This window comes from Ips typographus, linkage group LG5, assembly GCF_016097725.1.
Source record: "Ips typographus isolate SLU linkage group LG5, UJ_Ityp_2.0, whole genome shotgun sequence".
NCBI lineage: Eukaryota > Metazoa > Arthropoda > Insecta > Coleoptera > Curculionidae > Ips > Ips typographus.
In genome coordinates, this window is record NC_138426.1 from 13,630,338 (window position 1) to 13,651,421 (window position 21,084).

At 33.9% G+C, this 21,084-nt stretch overlaps 1 protein-coding gene across 2 annotated transcripts in view; it reads right to left on the reverse strand.

Annotated features, from left to right (window-relative positions):
• Positions 1-9,548: 9,548 nt before the first annotated feature.
• Positions 9,549-21,084, reverse strand: part of LOC145729704 (retinal homeobox protein Rx1-like) — a 41,337-nt gene continuing 29,801 nt past the window's right edge. For both annotated transcript variants that reach the window (XM_081980564.1, XM_081980563.1), the window contains exon 5: positions 9,549-10,634. In XM_081980564.1, coding sequence (XP_081836690.1) covers positions 10,257-10,634 — 378 coding nt within the window. In that variant the 3' untranslated portion in view covers positions 9,549-10,256. The remainder of the gene's footprint in view (positions 10,635-21,084) is intronic.

Below are 21,084 nucleotides of genomic sequence, written 5' to 3' on the forward strand. Positions count from 1 at the left end.
CCGCAGAAAATATTACAAACATTCTTGAAGGTTTGGAACACTTGTAGATGCATCTGGCTGTTTTTGGAAGGTTGTCAGTTATATATTTATACAAGGGGAAATAAGCACAAAAAAAAATCCATTTAAACCTTTCAAAAATTGAAAAAATGTCAATTTTGCAAAAAGTGCAATTTTGGCAATTTTTTATTTTGCTCCAGGAGGGTTCCAATGCACAGCAAAGGGCATATTTATACCAAAGGACCTTAAATTAGGTGAAATAAGTACAAAAAAAGCACTTTAAATTTTTTATTTTTCAAAAAAATCGAAAGAATGGGGGGGTATTTGAGTGATTTTTTTACTACTTTTTGAAATTCAATAACTCGGTAACGTGAAGAGCTAGAGAGGCCAGTTTTGGCTCATTTTGTAGTATTTTGTATCCTCTTTCTAATGGCGTTTTAGTGAAATTTATAAGAGTTCAAATAAAAAAGTTACAATCATTCAAAAATAAAAAAAATGACATTTTTGCAAAAAGTGCCATTTTGGCAATTTTTTATTTTGCTCCATGAGGGTTCCAATGCACAGCAAAGGGCATATTTATACCAAAGGACCTTAAATTAGGTGAAATAAGTACAAAAAAAGCACTTTAAATTTTTTATTTTTCAAAAAAATCGAAAGAATGGGGGGGTATTTGAGTGCTTTTTTTACTACTTTTTGAAATTCAATATCTCGGTAACGTGAAGAGCTAGAGAGGCCAGTTTTGGCTCATTTTGTAGTATTTTGTATCCTCTTTTTAATGGCGTTTTAGTGAAATTTATAAGAGTTCAAATAAAAAAGTTACAATCATTCAAAAATTAAAAAAATGACATTTTTGCAAAAAGTGCCATTTTGGCAATTTTTTATTTTGCTCCATGAGGGTTCCAATGCACAGCAAAGGGCATATTTATACCAAAGGACCTTAAATTAGGTGAAATAAGTACAAAAAAAGCACTTTAAATTTTTTATTTTTCAAAAAAATCGAAAGAATGGGGGGGTATTTGAGTGCTTTTTTTACTACTTTTTGAAATTCAATATCTCGGTAACGTGAAGAGCTAGAGAGGCCAGTTTTGGCTCATTTTGTAGTATTTTGTATCCTCTTTTTAATGGCGTTTTAGTGAAATTTATAAGAGTTCAAATAAAAAAGTTACAATCATTCAAAAATTAAAAAAATGACATTTTTGCAAAAAGTGCCATTTTGGCAATTTTTTATTTTGCTCCATGAGGGTTCCAATGCACAGCAAAGGGCATATTTATACCAAAGGACCTTAAATTAGGTGAAATAAGTACAAAAAAAGCACTTTAAATTTTTTATTTTTCAAAAAAATCGAAAGAATGGGGGGGTATTTGAGTGCTTTTTTTACTACTTTTTGAAATTCAATATCTCGGTAACGTGAAGAGCTAGAGAGGCCAGTTTTGGCTCATTTTGTAGTATTTTGTATCCTCTTTCTAATGGCGTTTGAGTGAAATTTATAAGAGTTCAAATAAAAAAGTTACAATCATTCAAAAATTAAAAAAATGACATTTTTGCAAAAAGTGCCATTTTGGCAATTTTTTATTTTGCTCCATGAGGGTTCCAATGCACAGCAAAGGGCATATTTATACTAAAGGACCTTAAATTAGGTGAAATAAGTACAAAAAAGCACTTCAAATTTTTTATTTTTCAAAAAAATCGAAAGAATGGGGGGGTATTTGAGTGCTTTTTTTACTACTTTTTGAAATTCAATATCTTGGTAACGTGAAGAGCTAGAGAGGCCAGTTTTGGCTCATTTTGTAGTATTTTGTATCCTCTTTCTAATGGCGTTTTAGTGAAATTTATAAGAGTTCAAATAAAAAAGTTACAATCATTCAAAAATTGAAAAAATGTCATTTTTGCAAAAAGTGCAATTTTGGCAATTTTTTATTTTGCTCCAGGAGGGTTCCAATGCACAGCAAAGGGCATATTTATATCAAAGGACCTTAAATTAGGTGAAATAAGTACAAAAAAAGCACTTAAAAATTTTGAATTTTTCAAAAAATTCATATTCTATAAAAGTTACAATCATTCAAAATTGGATCAGTTTTTGTAAAAAGTGCAATATTGTCAATTTTTGATTTTGCTCAAGAAAGGTTCCCACAACAAAGCGGCAAAGCGCACATTTATGCCAAAGGGTATTATATTATATAAAATACGCACAAAAAAAGGACTTATTTTTTTTTTTTAATTTTCCCAAAAAGTTACAGTTGAATAACTGCTTCTTTGATATCAGGTGCCTGCACAACAATTCTAAATAAAACAGTCACGTGACAAAAATTTTGAAAATTCTACATCGGGTAAAATTACTTTAATAATTAGACTATTTTAGAAAACTATTTAATAAATTATCATAAACACTTTAGACGAAATAATTAACTAATAAAGTTTTCATTAAACGATAAAAATACGAGCATCAAGTTGATAAATAAACGGAGCCAAAAAGGCAGAGCAAACAGAGTGTTATTTCGGGCTAGACGAACCGAAATTGGAAACGTAGCCATGCAATTCGGAACGAAATGAAATATGAAAACGTGCCCCAAATCCGGGAACACTTTTTTAATTTTGTGGACGCAATAAACCAGTCGAGTTGTAATATTAGGAGATCCGCAAATTAATTTGTCGAATTTCGGTTCGGGGACGAAGTGCGACGATCTAAGTAAGTGTTGATCTTGTCCGATACGAAATGAATCAGAAACCAATATCCGAGGGTGGATATGAATACCGGGATGAAAAGGGCCCTAAAGCGCAAAAGGGGCGCACCAGTGTCGCATTGAATCGACGTTCATATGGTAATCGCCTGAAGAAATCCGTGCACAATGGCATTAGAGCCAACTTATTACGTTTACATTGATCTCGAGGTTTATATTTTTTTGTTGGCTGTTTGTCTTTATATTTAGTTTTGCACGAGAGATTAGAGAACTTTGAAACGTTATTTGAAACGCATCGCAAATAAACGCTATCCGACCCCTCCTTTTTCTCGTTAAATTAAAATACTCATGGATATTTTGCAATTATGCCTCTTCACTCGTTTTTGTTTATTTCACTTTTCCTATTTGAAAACCACAACAATTTCATCTATTTTTCTTGTTCTTTTAAATGCAACTAGAAATTATCTTATTCAAACAACATTTTTTACCTTAATTTAGTATCTTCAGTGAACATTTTAGGTCCCTAATTGCTCAATTACCCAAATTGTTTTTCTATTTAGTTGAGTGGAGTTTCTGCTTGGTTATTCCAGTTTAACAAATTCCAGGATTTTTTTGAAAAATTTCCAGTACGATCCTGGATTTGGGGTTAAATTGAGTACTTTCAGTGAAAATTTCAAGTCCGTAACTGCCCAAACACCCAAATATGTCCCAAAATTTCTTTCGAAATTTGTGGGCAGTTAGCCAGCCATATCAACGCACTTCCATTCTTCTTTTCTGACACTGAAAGACCTTAATTCTACTTTAAATTATGTTTAGAAGAAAATGAGTGGACATTCCACCCATTTAGCATGACATGACAGATGACAGAGCTGCAACTGACTAATTATTACATAACCTTTCAGGCCACTGGTGAGCGAGTTTTGACAGTTATGACAGCTGTCTAGTGACGTAAAAAAAGTATTAAAGTGTTTTTTCGCTCCCCAACTGTCAAGTTTGGCTCAATCGAGCTTTAAACGCTACTCTAAGTGAAATTCCACACATTAGCAACTAAATATTTGTAATTTTATAGTTTCAGGTCACTGGTGAACGGGTTTCTACAGTTATGACAGTTGTCACGTGATGTAAAAAAAAGTTTAGGCTCCATAGAGCTGTAAACACCACTTAGAGGCCCATCCCTAAAAAAAACACATATTTTGGCATTTCATTCTTTCAGGTCACTGGCGTGTGAGTTTTGACAGTTATGACAGCTGTCTAGTGACGTAAAAACAGTATTAAAGTGTTTTTTAACTCCCCAACTGTCAAGTTTGGCTCAATCGAGCTTTAAACGCTACTCTAAGTGAAATTCCACACATTAGCAACTAAATATTTGTAATTTTATAGTTTCAGGTCACTGGTGAACGGGTTTCTACAGTTATGACAGTTGTCACGTGATGTAAAAAAAAGTTTAGGCTCCATAGAGCTGTAAACACCACTTAGAGGCCCATCCCTAAAAAAAACACATATTTTGGCATTTCATTCTTTCAGGTCACTGGCGTGTGAGTTTTGACAGTTATGACAGCTGTCTAGTGACGTAAAAACAGTATTAAAGTGTTTTTTAACTCCCCAACTGTCAAGTTTGGCTCAATCGAGCTTTAAACGCAACTCTAAGTGAAATTCCACAATTTAGCAACTAAATATTTGTAATTTTATAGTTTCCGGTCACTGGTGAACGGGTTTCTACAGTTATGACAGTTGTCACGTGATGTAAAAAAAGATAAGGCTCCATAGAGCTGTAAACACCACTTAGAGGGCCATTCCTAAAAAAAAAACACATATTTTGGCATTTTATACTTTCAGGTCACTGGCGTGTGAGTTTTGACAGTTATGACAGCTGTCTAGTGACGTAAAAACAGTATTAAAGTGTTTTTTTCACTCCCCAACTGTCAAGTTTGGCTCAATCGAGCTTTAAACGCAACTCTAAGTGAAATTCCACAATTTAGCAACTAAATATTTGTAATTTTATAGTTTCAGGTCACTGGTGAACGGGTTTCTACAGTTATGACAGTTGTCACGTGATGTAAAAAAAAGTTTAGGCTCCATAGAGCTGTAAACACCACTTAGAGGCCCATCCCTAAAAAAACACATATTTTGGCATTTCATTCTTTCAGGTCACTGGCGTGTGAGTTTTGACAGTTATGACAGCTGTCTAGTGACGTAAAAACAGTATTAAAGTGTTTTTTAACTCCCCAACTGTCAAGTTTGGCTCAATCGAGCTTTAAACGCAACTCTAAGTGAAATTCCACAATTTAGCAACTAAATATTTGTAATTTTATAGTTTCAGGTCACTGGTGAACGGGTTTCTACAGTTATGACAGTTGTCACGTGATGTAAAAAAAAGTTTAGGCTCCATAGAGCTGTAAACACCACTTAGAGGCCCATCCCTAAAAAAAACACATATTTTGGCATTTCATTCTTTCAGGTCACTGGCGTGTGAGTTTTGACAGTTATGACAGCTGTCTAGTGACGTAAAAACAGTATTAAAGTGTTTTTTAACTCCCCAACTGTCAAGTTTGGCTCAATCGAGCTTTAAACGCAACTCTAAGTGAAATTCCACACATTAGCAACTAAATATTTGTAATTTTATAGTTTCAGGTCACTGGTGAACGGGTTTCTACAGTTATGACAGTTGTCACGTGATGTAAGAAAAAGATAAGGCTCCATAGAGGCTCCAACACATGTTTTGGCATTTTATACTGTCACTGGCGAGTGAGTTTTGACAGTTATGACAGCTGTCACGTGATATAATATAAAATTTTGTTCCTAAGCTGTGTTGCACTGTAAACACAACTTACAGTGCAACAATCAGAGTCAGTTTTAAAATTTCCGGGCAAAACACGAGCCCAATCAACGTATTCTTTGCCTCTTTTTAACGATAACACAACAAAATTGTTCTCGAAAATATGTTTGGCTTTGATATCCATCAGTAAGTCTTTTCTTCAACAATTTCTAGGCAATAAACCAGCTCCAATCATTCTTCAAGCAAAAACAAAGTTGCACAGAAGAATGAAACTAAAAATGAGTTAAAGCCTAGTAAAAACTACGGACATGCAATCTAGAGTGTTTATTTATATTGATTGAAAAATTACCCACACTAAACAGTAAGGTTATGTCGTTTGTGAAACATTATTCGTACATTTTTTTGGATTTAAGCCTTATTATTACTTTGTCTAGTTAAAAATAATATAAGTTATCATCTAGTATAAACAATTTAGGGCCATCTAGTAGGAATATGTCTAAAAGATCCTCATTATTGACTATTATGAGTGCAGGTAGAGTCAGAAAAATCAATAACTCTAATGAGTTTAACTGTCCTGACATAGAGGGAGCTGGTTACTTACAACCTCACTGATGTGAAATTAAATAGAGGGCGCGGTAATGTTGGAGACTTCCTTACAAGTGAGACTCACAGAATTAAAATCTTTTGATTTTTGCTCACCAAATAATATTAAAGAAACTGGTCCATCACTCAGACCTGTCAAATAAAAGGACCCTCTTAGACACGAAGAGCAAAAAGGCGAGAATTAAGTTTCTTAAGTACAAACCTAAGTCTCACGGTTGGTGAACTTAGAATCAATTTGTGCCAGTAATACGGTTGATTTCCTACAACAAACATATATTAGCATTTTATTGCTTTAGTCAGTCTTTAAACACCCTCTAGATAAAATGAAATTAAAACTGAAGGGCCCTTTGATCTCGGCCTCTATTGACTAAACTCGATTATTGCATCCAGTTTATTAATTGGACCGTCTTCGAATGTTAATCAGGTTTTGCTGACTAGCATAATGATTAGTTTAAGATTGCAGTGATCAATAGTCTGTCGGATAAATTGTAAGTTTAATAAAGTGAAAAGTATCTTTGCATTTTGCACCGCTTTAATTTAAACGCAAATAAAAGTATTAATAATAAAATTTAATTTCCAGGCTTCCATTTCAGCCTTATTAAAATTCCTGGTATTTTTCAACTCTGAATGTAAATAACAGTTTTGCCAACTTTTTAAATTTCACTCTAATTAACTAATTACGGAGCTTTTTTGAACTCTTTAACAAGTTGGAATGCAATCAACTTTTACTCTTTTATTAGGGGTTATTTGAGTTCAATTTTTTGGTCACCTAAGTCATTTCAGTTAAATTATAGGGGAGGTTCACCTAGACTAAGTTGTGATTCGACTGTGACAGATCATGTGCAAAATGTCAAATTAAAACCTAGTCTATGGTGTTCTTAATGTCCTTAAATAAGTGGGTGTTATTGGCCCTTAGCTTCTATGCAACTAAATTAATTTTTTAGTTACTAAGCATATTACTGAAAGAATAAAAGAAGAGACAACAAGCATGGACCTCTGACATCTGTCAAACAAGTCAATGAAACCTGTTAAGTTGACACTGACAAAATCCTAATTAACTGACAGTTAATTTTGGAAAATCGGCTTAAATTAAAAGACATTAATACACTTTTAGTGTCTAGGATACGTTTGATCAGCACTAATTTAAAAAACCGCCTAACATTGTGGAAGCTACCAAACAGATTTTTTTTAAATGGAACATCCTGTATATTTTATAAGGATTCTGATTCGATGTTCATTAAGAACGGTTTAGGATAAATTTTGTTTCGACTGTGTGAACAATTCTGTTTTGTGGCTGTCATGTGACCAAAGAAAAGGTTTGACACGATCTATCACGTGTGAACTGTTATCTTTTTAATTAATATGTTTACCACCACTTTGAACTTTTACCTGTCACGTGACTATTCAGGGCATTTTCAAATGCAGGGAAGTAAAATTTCCGGAAATTTTTCCAGAAAATTTTAGACCTCTAACCTGAAACGTTCTTGAGATATTGAGCAAAAACTGCAAAAAACGAGACTCAACTTTCACACCCTCTAGCGGATATACGGGGCAACTTAGCCGTGCCTGCTCAACGTCACGTGATAGCTCCGTTCATTAGCTTTCTTTTGTTATACGGTGGTTTTATACAAAGTGTTTTAAATAAGCGAGTTATGGACGATTTTCTGGAAAAGTGCACCAAAATTTAAATAAAGTAAGGTTGCTAGAGCAAAAACAATTGAATATCGATACAAACATTGTACATAAAGTAGGCCTAGAATTTGACGTAGATTCCAAAAATCGATTAAAAATTATAAGTTTGTTGCTCAAATTTGGGACACCCTGTATACTGATGGATTATCTAGGAATAAAGTATATGCAATATTTTTTTATAAAATGAAAATTTAACAAGTTACAAGGAAGTTAAAAATTCATTGAATCACCCTGTAAACCACTACAGAGTATTGTTAATAACTCGGTTATTTTAACAATTATAGGGTGGTTCAATATACCAATTTGTAGCCTTTGAAATTCTCTTTTGACCACTCTGTATATCGTTTTTACCTAAAACAGCGCGTTTTTGACGTCACGATGACGTAATTTAGCAAAAGCATAATTTAACCAACTGTCAAATTACGTCATTGTGACGTCAAAAACGCCCTGCTCCCTCCATAGAGCTTGAAAACGAATGCGGCCTTATTGGCTGCGGAGTTATTTGCTATTAAAACTGAGTTGTTTAATTTTGACAAATTTTACTGTGACAGCCCATAACTCTGTTATTTTGACAGTTACATGGTGGTTAAATATATCAATTTGTAGCCATTTAATTTCTCTTTACCACCCTGTATAGCGTTTTTACCTAAAACGTCGAATAAGTGAGTTATTTGCTGTTAAAACTGAGTTGTTTGATTTTGACAGTTTTTACTGTGACAGCCTATAACTCTGTTATTTTGACAATTAAAGGGTGGTTCAATATATCAATTTGTAGCCCTTTAATTTCTCATTTGACCACCCTGTATAGCGTTTTTAACTAAAACGTCGAATAAGTGAGTTATTTACTGTTAAAACTGAGTTGTTTGATTTTGACAATTTTTACTGTGACAGCCTATAACTCTGTTATTTTGACAATTACAGGGTGGTTCAATATACCAATTTGTAGCCCTTGAAAGTGTCTTTTAATCACCCTGTATACCATATATAGTAGAAATGTCACGCTACCGAAAGATTATACTGGGAATGTGTTGTCCAGAAGGAATACATTTATAAATAATATTTTTTTCAAAATTCATATTATTTTGAAAAGTGTTGAGGTTATATATACAACATTTTTTAGAAAGTTTTCGGTAATTTTCCGGAAAAAATCTAAAAATTCAAAAATAATTAGTTTTTTAATTAATTGTACAACAATCCAATATCAATTCAAATAAAGTTAATGTACTTTTAATTATTTACCCCCGTTTGCACCATCGTTTTGTAAGCCGAGTTTAATTTAAGTGTGGGTCAGACTGTGCCAGTTCAGGTGAAAAAAGTCACATTCTAAACCACACTTAAATTAAGCTATGCTTAAAGTACGACGATGCAAATGGCGATTAGATGTCTTAAATTATCTCATTAGAATGTTTGACAATAACAATGACAAGTTTGACAGTTGTTTTCCCTATCAAGGAAAATTTTCATTTAAGCATGAAGTAATTTTCCGGTAAATTTCTAAAAATGGAAAACGTCTGACTGTCAAACTTACTTCAGTCTACTGTCAAATTTTATTTGACTTTTTGTCACGTGATCATTCTGATTCGTGGGTCAGTTTTATTCTGAAAATATGGCCGCTTAACGTATGGCTGGTATAAAAAAGTATTTCTCCTAATACATGATAATATTTTGTATTGACTGATTATAAACAAGAGGTGTAAGTTGTAGGGGAGTTTGCTGTAACTTTTGTGATATTTTTCAAGCAACTATTTGCAGAAAAATCGAGGATTTACAAGCAAAAGTACGGTCAGTAAAACAACAAATCTGAAAGTCCTTAAACTGATTTTTATTTATGTAAAATCGTTTCCTCGCAGAGGAATCATGTCGGGATATCTCGATGGCCATTAAACAATAATACTACACTTTTACGACCACTGAAATTTTAATTGTTATAAAGGAACATAAGTAGGTCTATTTATCTACAAAGTACGTAGGAAGTGTTCATAGTCCACACAAGAGTCACATTCAATTTCTATAATATCTTAAGGGGTGTAACCACTGTAAATGTGAAGAAAACTAAGATGGTTTAGATTTCTACAAATCTTCTTTTCAGAATAGGTACACCCCATTTGCATATAGTTTCTTACACTACTATTTACACAAAAATAACAGGACGACCTATACAAAGCCCATTAAAAACGTTTTTAGAGTGGTTTTTTACAAAAAAATTTTACGTAAATCTTAGCAGTTGTTAGTTTGTGATCGAAAAAGTAGCTTTCAGCTTTGACTAATCACAAACTACTACAACACAAACTACTGAAACAGTGCTGTGATTTAAGGAGAAAAAAATAAAAAAAATTATTATGAATACAAATGAAAAAAATTGTGAACGAAGGATTAAATCAAACATTAACAACCTGTTTGGCATATGCTTCTTAACAAAATTTTTTCTCTAGTCAAAAACCTGAATGTACGAATTTTAATGGGCCACCCTGTATATAATATGTACAAGATTGTCAATTTATTAACTATATTACACCGTTTGCAGCCCTTTTGTGATACTTTCCACGTGTTCCTTGGCTTTCAGCCGTAGGGCGGCTATGGAATTGGTTCGCAGATCCGGAGGTGGGGCACTTGGTGAATGTGAATGTGCCACCGGCGGGGGCGGCCGAGCTGGATCTGTCGCTATGGGGGAGGTGAGGTAACTGGGGTAGCCGGTCTGGGGGTGGCTGAGGAATCCAGGTAGGGCGGACAACAGTGGCGGCGAGAGCCACGGGTCCATGGGTAGAGTGAGACTTGATCCGCCCACTCTTGATAGAGAGGCGGCGGCATGGTAGTCGCTCAAACCTAATCGAGCCGCCTCCATTTTTTCTTGACGTCTCCATTTGGCTCTACGATTCTGGAACCACACCTGGAAATATGTTTTAGTTTCAGTCATGTTTGTTCAATATTTTTGGTAGTCAAACTTATTATTCCTTATAAAGAAAAAATTAACAACAACTCACGTTAGATTTGATTAATTGTTATTAAGTCCGTTATTTACTGACTGTCAGACAAAACGACATTCGTCATTAGCCGCCTCTATTTGAATATTAAACAAACGTATAGATAGCATCGAATCCTCCATAGTCCTTTACGAACGAAATTACAAAATGATGATAATATTTATAAAACAAGGAATCGAAATATCGGCTAATAAAACAGACTAAGTCCATTATCAAATAACCCAGGTGTTTATCTAGTAAATGGATATAAAATTGGACTTACATTTACTATTAACTATATAGCTTTTTGACATGCTGACAAAGTAAGCAAATATAATTTATAACCACCTGTTTGTGTATCTATTGTCTGTGTTTTAGTAATTACTTTTCAATTTACCTAATTATATACACTTTATTCCGTACGTAAAAGCTTTGGATTTTGTAGTGTTTCTATATGATTTATTGATTGATTACGGAATGCATCTAAATCTAATTAAGTTGCCGGTAAACCCGATCGGGGACCAATTAAAACTCATATTAATCAAGCTTTACGCATTTTATTTAATAAACTGTTTCCAAGCACAATTACTCAACCCCTACTCGTATTTAACAACAGCGCGGTCGTGGCGACGTCTCCCCCACGTTAAAATAAATTGGCAGCTACACATATCAACGTCACTGCTTCTTTCTTTGTTATAACCAAGTAATCAGCCCTATAATATGTAATTTGCGATGTCACGTGACCGTCACGTGACACCCGGCGTCGGTCACGATTGTTTAAAACTAGTTACGTTGTTTGTCGGTCGACATGGACCAGAAGGCTTTTCCAGTTATTACCGTTGGATATTAACTCCTAATTGTGTTTAGTACAAATACTTCGCTTTTATTAAGTTAACTTTGAGAAATGGAGGGTTGACTGTGATTTTTCCCTTCTTTGTGTGTTATTTTTTGACTTGTTTCTACACGGAAATTACGACTTTGTTTTTGGGGTACATTAACTGATTTTAGTTTTAAAATAATATCATGTGAATCTTCTATATGGGTAATCTGTCCTAGTGCCTTTTGAAAATAACTTGGGGAAAACTGTGTTCATCAGTAGGTATACCATCCGAGGTAGATTCCAAGCAACTTTGTAAAAGAGTTTTTGGGGTAATATTGTTAGGATAATGTAATTTCACATTTCCAGCTTGAAAACTTGTAATTGGACTATCAAGTCAATTTTCAAATTTCTATGCTTCTAGTCTTCAGAATCTTCAAGTTAGACGCCAGAAATTAGGTAAATTTTTATGTTTCAGACATTTTTTCATTCCAGCTTAAAAATTGACCTCACCGATTTGATTTTGAATTTTGAAAAACTTGTAATTGAAGTATCAAGTTAACTTTGAGGTCTTTGACTATCATTTCCATGCTTCTGAGCGAAAAATAAAAGTTTTAAGTCAACTTTTATGTTTTCGACATTTCCAGCTTAAAAATTGACTTAAACGTTGAAAATTAATTCAGAAACTTGTAATTGAAGTATTAAGAAGTACATTTTCAGGTCTTTGGCGGTCATTATTATGCTTCTAGATTAAAAAACCAAGTTTAAAGCCAGAAATTAGGGTTTTAAGTCAATTTTCATGTTATAGACATTGTTTTCAACATTGCAACTTAAAAACTGCGTTAAAAGCTTGGATTTGGACTTTTAAACGTTGAAAATTAACTAGTTCAGCACAGTGGGTATAGTTTGTGATAAAGCACTGTCCAGTTTGACAGGTGATAACTTTGGTTGTGTGTGAGCTACAGGGTGGATTTTTTTACCACAATGTAACTAAAACAATGCTTTATTTGATCCCCTTATATAACTAGCCCGGAAAAATTTGTAGTGATAGCGCCAGAAGGAAAAACGTCAAAGTAACACTCTAAGCCAAAACCAACAAATCACTGTCTAGTTTGACAGGCTATAACTTTGGTTGTGTGTGAGCTACAGGGTGGATTTTTCTACCAAAATGTAGCTAAAAGAATGCTTTATTTGACCACCTTGTACAACTAGCCCGGAAAAATATGTAGTGACAACGCCAGAAGGGAAAACGTCAAAGTGGCCAAAACCAATAAATCACTGTCTATTTTGACAGGCTATAACTTTGGTTGTGTGTGAGCTACAGGGTGGATTTTTTTACCAAAATGTAGCTAAAACAATGCTTTATTTGACCACCCTGTACAACTAGCCCGGAAAAATATGTAGTGACAGCGCCAGAAAGAAAAACGTCAAAATAACACTCTAAGCATAGACTCTAAGCCAAAACCAACATTTTATCTAACTGTCTATTTTGACAGGCCATAACTTTGGTTGTGTATGAGCTACCGGGTGGATTTTTTTACCAAAATGTAGCTAAAACAATGCTTTATTTGACCACCTTGTACAACTAGCTTGGAAAATGGTGTAGTGACAGCGCCAAAAGGAAAAACGTCAAAGTGACACTCTAAGCCAAAAGCAACTAATCACTGTCTATTTTGACAGGCCATAACTTTGGTTGTGTGTGAGCTACAAGGTGGATTTTTTTACCAAAATGTAACTAAAACAATGCTTTATTTGATCCCCTTATATAACTAGCCCGGAAAAATTTGTAGTGATAGCGCCAGAAGGAAAAACGTCAAAGTAACACTTTAAGCCAAAACCAACAAATCACTGTCTATTTTGACAGGCCTTAACTTTGGTTGTGGGTGAGCTACAGGGTGGATTTTTTTACCAAAATGTAGCTAAAACAATGCTTTATTTGACCACCCTGTACAGCTAGCCCGGAAAAATTTGTAGTGACTGCGCCAGAAGGAAAAACGTCAAAGTACCACTCTAAGCCAAAACCAACAACTCACTGTCTATTTTGACAGGTCATAAGTTTGGTTGTGTGTGAGCTACAGGGTGGATTTTTTTACCAAAATGTAGCTAAAACAATGATTTATTTGACCACCCTGTACAACTAGCCCGGAAAAATATGTAGTGACAGCGCCAGAAGGAAAAACGTCAAAGTGGCCAAAACCAACAAATCACTGTCTATTTTGACAGGCCATAACTTTGGTTGTGTGTGAGCTACAGGGTAGATTTTTTTACCAAAATGTAACTAAAACAATGCTTTATTTGACCACCCTATACAACTAGCCCGGAAAAATTTGTAGTGATAGCGCCAGAAGGAAAAACGTCAAAGTACCACTCTAAGCCAAAACCAACAAATCACTGTCTATTTTGACAGGCTGTAACTTTGGTTGTGGGTGAGCTACAGGGTGGATTTTTTTACCAAAATGTAGCTAAAACAATGCTTTATTTGACCACCCTGTACAACTAGTCTGAAAAAATTGTAGTGACAGCGCCAGAAAGAAACACGTCAAAGTGACACTCTAAGCCAAAACCAACAAATTATTGTCTATTTTGACAATCTATAACTTTGGTTGTGTGTGAGCTACAGGGTGGATTTTTTTACCAAAATGTAGCTAAAACAATGCTTTATTTGACCACCCTGTACAACTAGCCCGGCAAAATTTGTAGTGACAACGCCAGAAGGGAAAACGTCAAAGTGGCCAAAACCAACAAATTACTGTCTATTTTGACATGCCATAACTTTGGTTGTGGGTGAGCTACAGGGTGGATTTTTTTACCAAAATGTAGCTAAAACAATGCTTTATTTGACCACCCTGTACAACTAGCCCGGAAAAATTTGTAGTGACAACGCCAGAAGGAAAAACGTCAAAGTGACACTCTAAGCCAAAACCAACGAATCACTGTCTATTTTGACAGGCCATAACTTTGGTTGTGGGTGAGCTACAGGGTGGATTTTTTTACCAAAATGTAGCTAAAACAATGCTTTATTTGACCACCCTGTACAACTAGCCCGGAAAAATTTGTAGTGACAGCGCCAGACAAAAAAATGTCAAAGTGACACTCTAAGCCAAAACCAACGAATCACTGTCTATTTTGACAGGCCATAACTTTGGTTGTGTGTGAGCTACAGGGTGGATCTTTTTACCAAAATGTTGCTAAAACAATGCTTTATTTGACCACCCTATACAACTAGCCCGGAAAAATTTGTAATGACAACGCCAGACAAAAAAACGTCAAAGTGACACTCTAAGCAAAAAAGTTTTTAGAGCAATCACAAACTATGAATAGTGCTGGGATTTACGGCAATTATGTTATGTTGTATGTTTGAAGCATTTTTTTACGATTAAAAATAACCTTATTGAATTCATTCTTGAAAGTTATTAAACCAAACCAAACACGATAATTTGTGTTGAACAAAATAGAAGTTTTCGCTCGAATAGAAAGAGGCGCTCTCGAAATGCTGGCACCTTTTTAAACTCGAATCAGCTAGCCAAATCACGCTATTAAGAGCTTTTATGCACACAATGGCCTCTTTGTTAGGCTCTATTATGCAACAATCGAGCAAATGAGTTTGTATCAAGCCGTCGAATATTTGGGGTGTCCGCTTAGTCAAGCATAAAAGAAGGGGTTTAGGGGGCTCTTTTACGAGCCCATAACCTATCTGTTACGAGGCTGCTATATTGGAACAAACCCTCTTTTATTTAAAATTTGCTTTTCCTCATTTTTTTTTATTAATATTTGCTCTGCTCGAGATGTTTCTTGAAACTGGTCGATACTGTGTTACAGTGTGAAACAGAAAGGGATTAATAAAAGCCACTGGTGGAATAAAATTAAAACGGTTACAACAAGGCAACACAGTAACAAGCATAACACGCTTTCAAACTAGAGCCCTAATAAGTTAAATCCCCGTTGTTAAGATTAATTTAACGATAAAGTTTTGCATGCAAATATCGATTTTCCTCGAACCCCCTTGTTTAGGGGCAACAGAAATCGGAAAGTTGCAGCCGAACGTCGCGTTTGAGATTATTTCTAACAAACCCAGTGGCAGTTAAATTGGCTTTAGTATTAAAGATTTGACGAAGAATACAAAAATCTGTTTCTGACATCTTATTGAGGGTGGCTCGGCTGCGCAGCATGACGTAACAAACTTCCGAATTCTGGTTTATTAGAAGGCGTTTTGTAGCAAGAAACGGAAGTTTCACTTCAGATCCGCTTCGATACTTTGTGATAATCATAGGTTATATCCCGAGACGTTCAAGTTTTATCGGGTAAACTGTGCATAGGTGATTTTTTGCAAAATTTTGCTTGGAAAATGATTGAGACGATTTTTTCCAAAGAATTATTTAGTCGAAACCATGTGCCTATAAGAAAAATTTTGCAAAAAACCTACCAATGCACATTTTACGTGATAAAACGTGAACGCCGAGGGGTATATGGTCAAGATTATTTCCTGAAAACACACATTTTTCAACGTTTGCTTTATTAACAAAAGAACACCTACTACGAGTACTTAACAACACAAAACTACTAATTAAACTAAACATCACAAACGTAATAATAATATTAAATGTTGATTTTTTTACATTAACATTTAAGCAGGCCTAAAGTTTGAACAATTATAAAGAAATTGCAATTTTGATAAATTACAGAGTATGTAGAGTCTTTACTTTCTTGCTTCACTTCACGTGGTGGTAGATTTTCATTGCTTAAGGTGGTTGCAGCTGCTGAATTTGAAGTTATAGTTGTTGTGGCTGAGGGAGCTAGAGTACTACTGCTGGCAAGAATCTGTTCTGAATGAATGTTTCTCATTTTCTCAATAATATTTAAATGATGATCGGGATTTAGCTGCAAATATGGTTTTATAGAACTTGCATTACTTGACCCGTTATCTTTATTAATTCTTGTTCTTCAACACCGTGGAAAGAAAGTTGCTCGATTAGAGTGATTTGATATTTTTATTCTTTTTGTGTCTAAACCAACTTTTTTGGCTGCATTTTTTGTCCACTTTGAAATTTCATTTCTACCTAAAGGATTATTTTTGTACCATGGTTTGTTGCTGTTCTTGGTCCAAAATCGGTTGCAACTTAGAAATAATCTATTTGTAGTTATGGCGCTTGTTCTCTTAGCGATTAGTATTTTGCACCAACCATTTATATTCGGCCAGTTTTTTAGCTCCACCTTGATTTGTTTTCGAAAAAACTGGATTGTATTCAATTCTTCCTAAGAGCCAAAAAATACTTCACAGTTATAGCTTATTATTGTATTGATTTAAATTCTTTACCTGTTGCAATGCCTTGTTGTCCAATTCAGTTTGAAAATAGTCAACTAAGCAATTAACAGCTTCTCCGCCTCGCCATGCCAGTTCTACAGCAGCAATTTGATAGAATTTCTTTCGTAAACCAGCCGGGGTATCTTTATCAAACAATTGGGGTGAAAGCTTTAGAACTTTGCTTTTTTTTAGTAGGATCTTTTTGTAATAATTTTTGCTTTGTATCTCGAGCATTTCTTGCTTGTCGAAACATTACGTCTTTAAAGGGATCAAATACTATGTTATAATTGTCAAAATAAAGCTGTTGTAACTGCTTGGCCGTTATATTCCACATTGTTTTGATAACTCCTTCTTTATAATCTGTTCCATCAACTCTTTTCATATTAAACGCATAGTCTTTCAAAATGTTTCATTTAAAACATACCCTTTTTCTTCATAAAAGGCACTAAACTGATTCCAAATGGATATATGTGTCCTCTTTGTAGTCCTGGGAGTACAGTTTTCAATTTCTTGGTCAATTTCCACAATATCAGGATTTCCAAAACGTGACATTTTAAATCGCGGAATTTTTCACAAACTGTTTTGAATGTTTGTATTACAAACAGCGGCCTTACTATGGAGACCACCCCGGCCTACTACAGATTTCATTCAGCCATGTATATTTTTGTTTACATTTCAAATTGACAATCATACGTCAAAATATTTTAATTTATGTAATTATTTAATGAAAACTACGTTACAGTGATTTATTAATTGTTAATATTGAAGAAGATAACTTAAATTTTATAAGTGTCTAAATCCCGTTTCGTTTAATATCAAATTTTCTTCAAAAAACGTATTCGAAAAAGGTAGCAGCCAGGGATTTAATCAGTATAAAACGGTTTCCATTGGTGGAACTAGAAAGGTTCTCGGAATTTGATTGGCTGCTGGTACAATGAAGGAAATAATCGGGGGAAAAATTAGATGTACGAGGGATATTTGGGAAGATTATTTCCTGAGTTAAATTAACATTTTATTTTAATTAAAACAATTCTTTATGTTGCTGTGAGGAGTGTGCAATTTTTTCGATTTTTTTTCCGGAAAAACTGCTGACAGCTAAGTTGACAGTTGTTAAGTGATTTTTCCACTTAAAATTTACTAATTCTTGATAGCGATTGGTCAAAATTGATAGAAAGGAAATAATCTGGAATAAAACATAGAAAGCATCGTAGCAAATCATTAGGTCGGTAATAGTATTTGGATGCGAAGTTAACGACTCTAATTTGAAGCGTAACACCATAATCGAATGGCCTAATCGGGTAGAAAAGTGCGAGGAAAACCGCCCCCTTAGAATGCCATAAACGACGGCTAATTGTTTACAGCCCAATAAGCCTTGCGAAAAACGGCACAAGGGGTATATTAGTATGGATACACATCACCCCACATCATTTGTCTTACAAAAACCGGGGTCTATTTTCTCCGACAAACGAATTTTCCGGACGGTTGCTTTCCATGTGTCCCGGTTCTCACACTTACATGTTCATTTAGTAATGCGATCCGTGTCAAATTTTACCATTTATATTGGGTGCGGTGATGTTGATCCCTAATCTTAAACGACCCCCGTCTCACCGTCCTAAGAATGATTGCTATTTTTCTACCTTTTTAAACAACACGACTAAAAAATATCTTACGTTTGTTTCGTTTGGTTTACTTCTTCTTGTAAACAACGTTACGACAGATGTTTCATCACAACGTTTATTATAATAATTTTAAATATTTCAGGAACACCATGCCATGCTTTTTTGACCAAACACAAACTACCCACTGAGCAAAGATTTACGTCATTTCTGCACATGTAGAACAAGCTTTAATGTAATAAGGTTTTCAAAGATGCCAGGCAAGAAATTTGAACTTGTTGAAGAATATACTATTTAGAGAGTGATTTTTGGCCATTTAACCAAAAAATTAGAGAACATAGAAATTTATTAAGTAAGTTAAACATCGGGAATGGCGTTTATGTGAAGTTTTGTTCTTAAAATGGTGGCAAATTAAATCGTTTTCGTTTTATATGTATTTTTCAAATCTTGTATATCCATATTTTTCGAAGATGCTAAATTTTGTTAGTAAATACATATAAACTAAATTCAAGGTTTCCAGAAAGAGGAGAACAAAAAATAATTTTAGTCTCTTATGATTACTAACGTGACTTTTAAATCTTAGATCACTCTAAAGTGACTCAGCTTATAACCACCATGATTACAGGAAAGTAAATAAATATACAGAGCGAGCCATCCAAACGAATCATTAAAAGTTTATTATGATCTAATAATTGAAGACAGTTTTCTAGGAGAGTTATAATTTAAATATATGAAGTAATTTAAAAAAGACAATTTATATGACATATAAAATTATTGATTCTTATAACTTTTTGAAACTCAATATCTCGGTAACATAAAAAGCCAGAGAGACGAGTTTTGGCGCATTTTGTAGTATTTTTTATCCTCTTTCTAATGGCGTGTTAGTGAAATCTATAAGAGTTCAAATAAAAAAGTTACAATGATTCAAAAATTGAAAAAATGCCGTTTTTGAAAAAAGTGCAATTTTGGCAATTTTCTATTTTGCTCCAGGAGGGTTCCAATGAACAGGAAAGGGCATATTTATATCAAAGGACCTTAAATTAGGTGAAATAAGTTCAAAAAAAAACTTTAAATTTTTTATTTTTCAAAAAAATCGAAAGAATGGGGGGGTATTTGAGTGCTTTTTTTACTACTTTTTGAAATTCAATATCTCGGTAACGTGAAGAGCTAGAGAGGCCAGTTTTGGCTCATTTTGTAGTATTTTTTATCCTTTTTATAATGGCGTTTTACTGAAATTTATAAGAGTTCAAATAAAAAAGTTACAATCATTCAAAAATTAAAAAAATGACATTTTTGCAAAAAGTGCCATTTTGGCAATTTTTTATTTTGCTCCATGAGGGTTCCAATGCACAGCAAAGGGCATATTTATACCAAAGGACCTTAAATTAGGTGAAATAAGTACAAAAAATGCACTTTAAATTTTTTATTTTTCAAAAAAATCGAAAGAATGGGGGGGTATTTGAGTGCTTTTTTTACTACTTTTTGAAATTCAATATCTCGGTAACGTGAAGAGCTAGAGAGGCCAGTTTCGGCTCATTTTGTAGTATTTTGTATCCTCTTTCTAATGGCGTTTAAGTGAAATTTATAAGAGTTGAAATAAAAAAGTTACAATCATTCAAAAATTGAAAAAATGTCATTTTTGCAAAAAGTGCAATTTTGGCAATTTTTTATTTTGCTCCAGGAGGGTTCCAATGCACAGCAAAAATCATATTTATGCCAAATGACCTTAAATTAGGTGAAATAAGTACAAAAAAAGCACTTTAAATTTTTTGTTTTTCAAAAAAATCGAAAGAATGGGGGGGTGTTTGAGTGCTTTTTTACTACTTTTTGAAATTTAATATCTCGGTAACGTGAAGAGCTAGAGAGGCCAGTTTTGGCTCATTTTGTAGTATTTTTTATCCTTTTTATAATGGCGTTTTACTGAAATTTATAAGAGTTCAAATAAAAAAGTTACAATCATTCAAAAATTAAAAAAATGACATTTTTGCAAAAAGTGCCATTTTGGCAATTTTTTATTTTGCTCCATGAGGGTTCCAATGCACAGCAAAGGGCATATTTATACCAAAGGACCTTAAATTAGGTGAAATAAGTACAAAAAGGCACTTTCAAATTTTTCATTTTTTAAAAAATTTGAAAGAATGGGGGGGTATTAGGGGCCTTTTTTTACTACTTTTTGAAATTTAATATCTCGGTAACATAAAAGGCTAGAGAGTCCAGTTTTGGCGCATTTTGTAGTATTTTTTATCCTCTTTCTAATGGCGTGTTAGTGAAATCTATAAGAGTTCAAATAAAAAAGTTACAATGATTCAAAAATTTAAAAAATGCCATTTTTGCAAAAGGGGCAATTTTATCAATTTTTTTCATTTACTCCAGGAGGGTTCCAACGCACAGCAAAGGGCATATTTATACCAAAGGACCTTAAATTAGGTGAAATAAGTACAAAAAGGCACTTTCAAATTTTTCATTTTTTAAAAAATTTGAAAGAATGGGGGGGTATTAGGGGCCTTTTTTTACTACTTTTTGAAATTTAATATCTCGGTAACATAAAAGGCTAGAGAGTCCAGTTTTGGCGCATTTTGTAGTATTTTTTATCCTCTTTCTAATGGCGTGTTAGTGAAATCTATAAGAGTTCAAATAAAAAA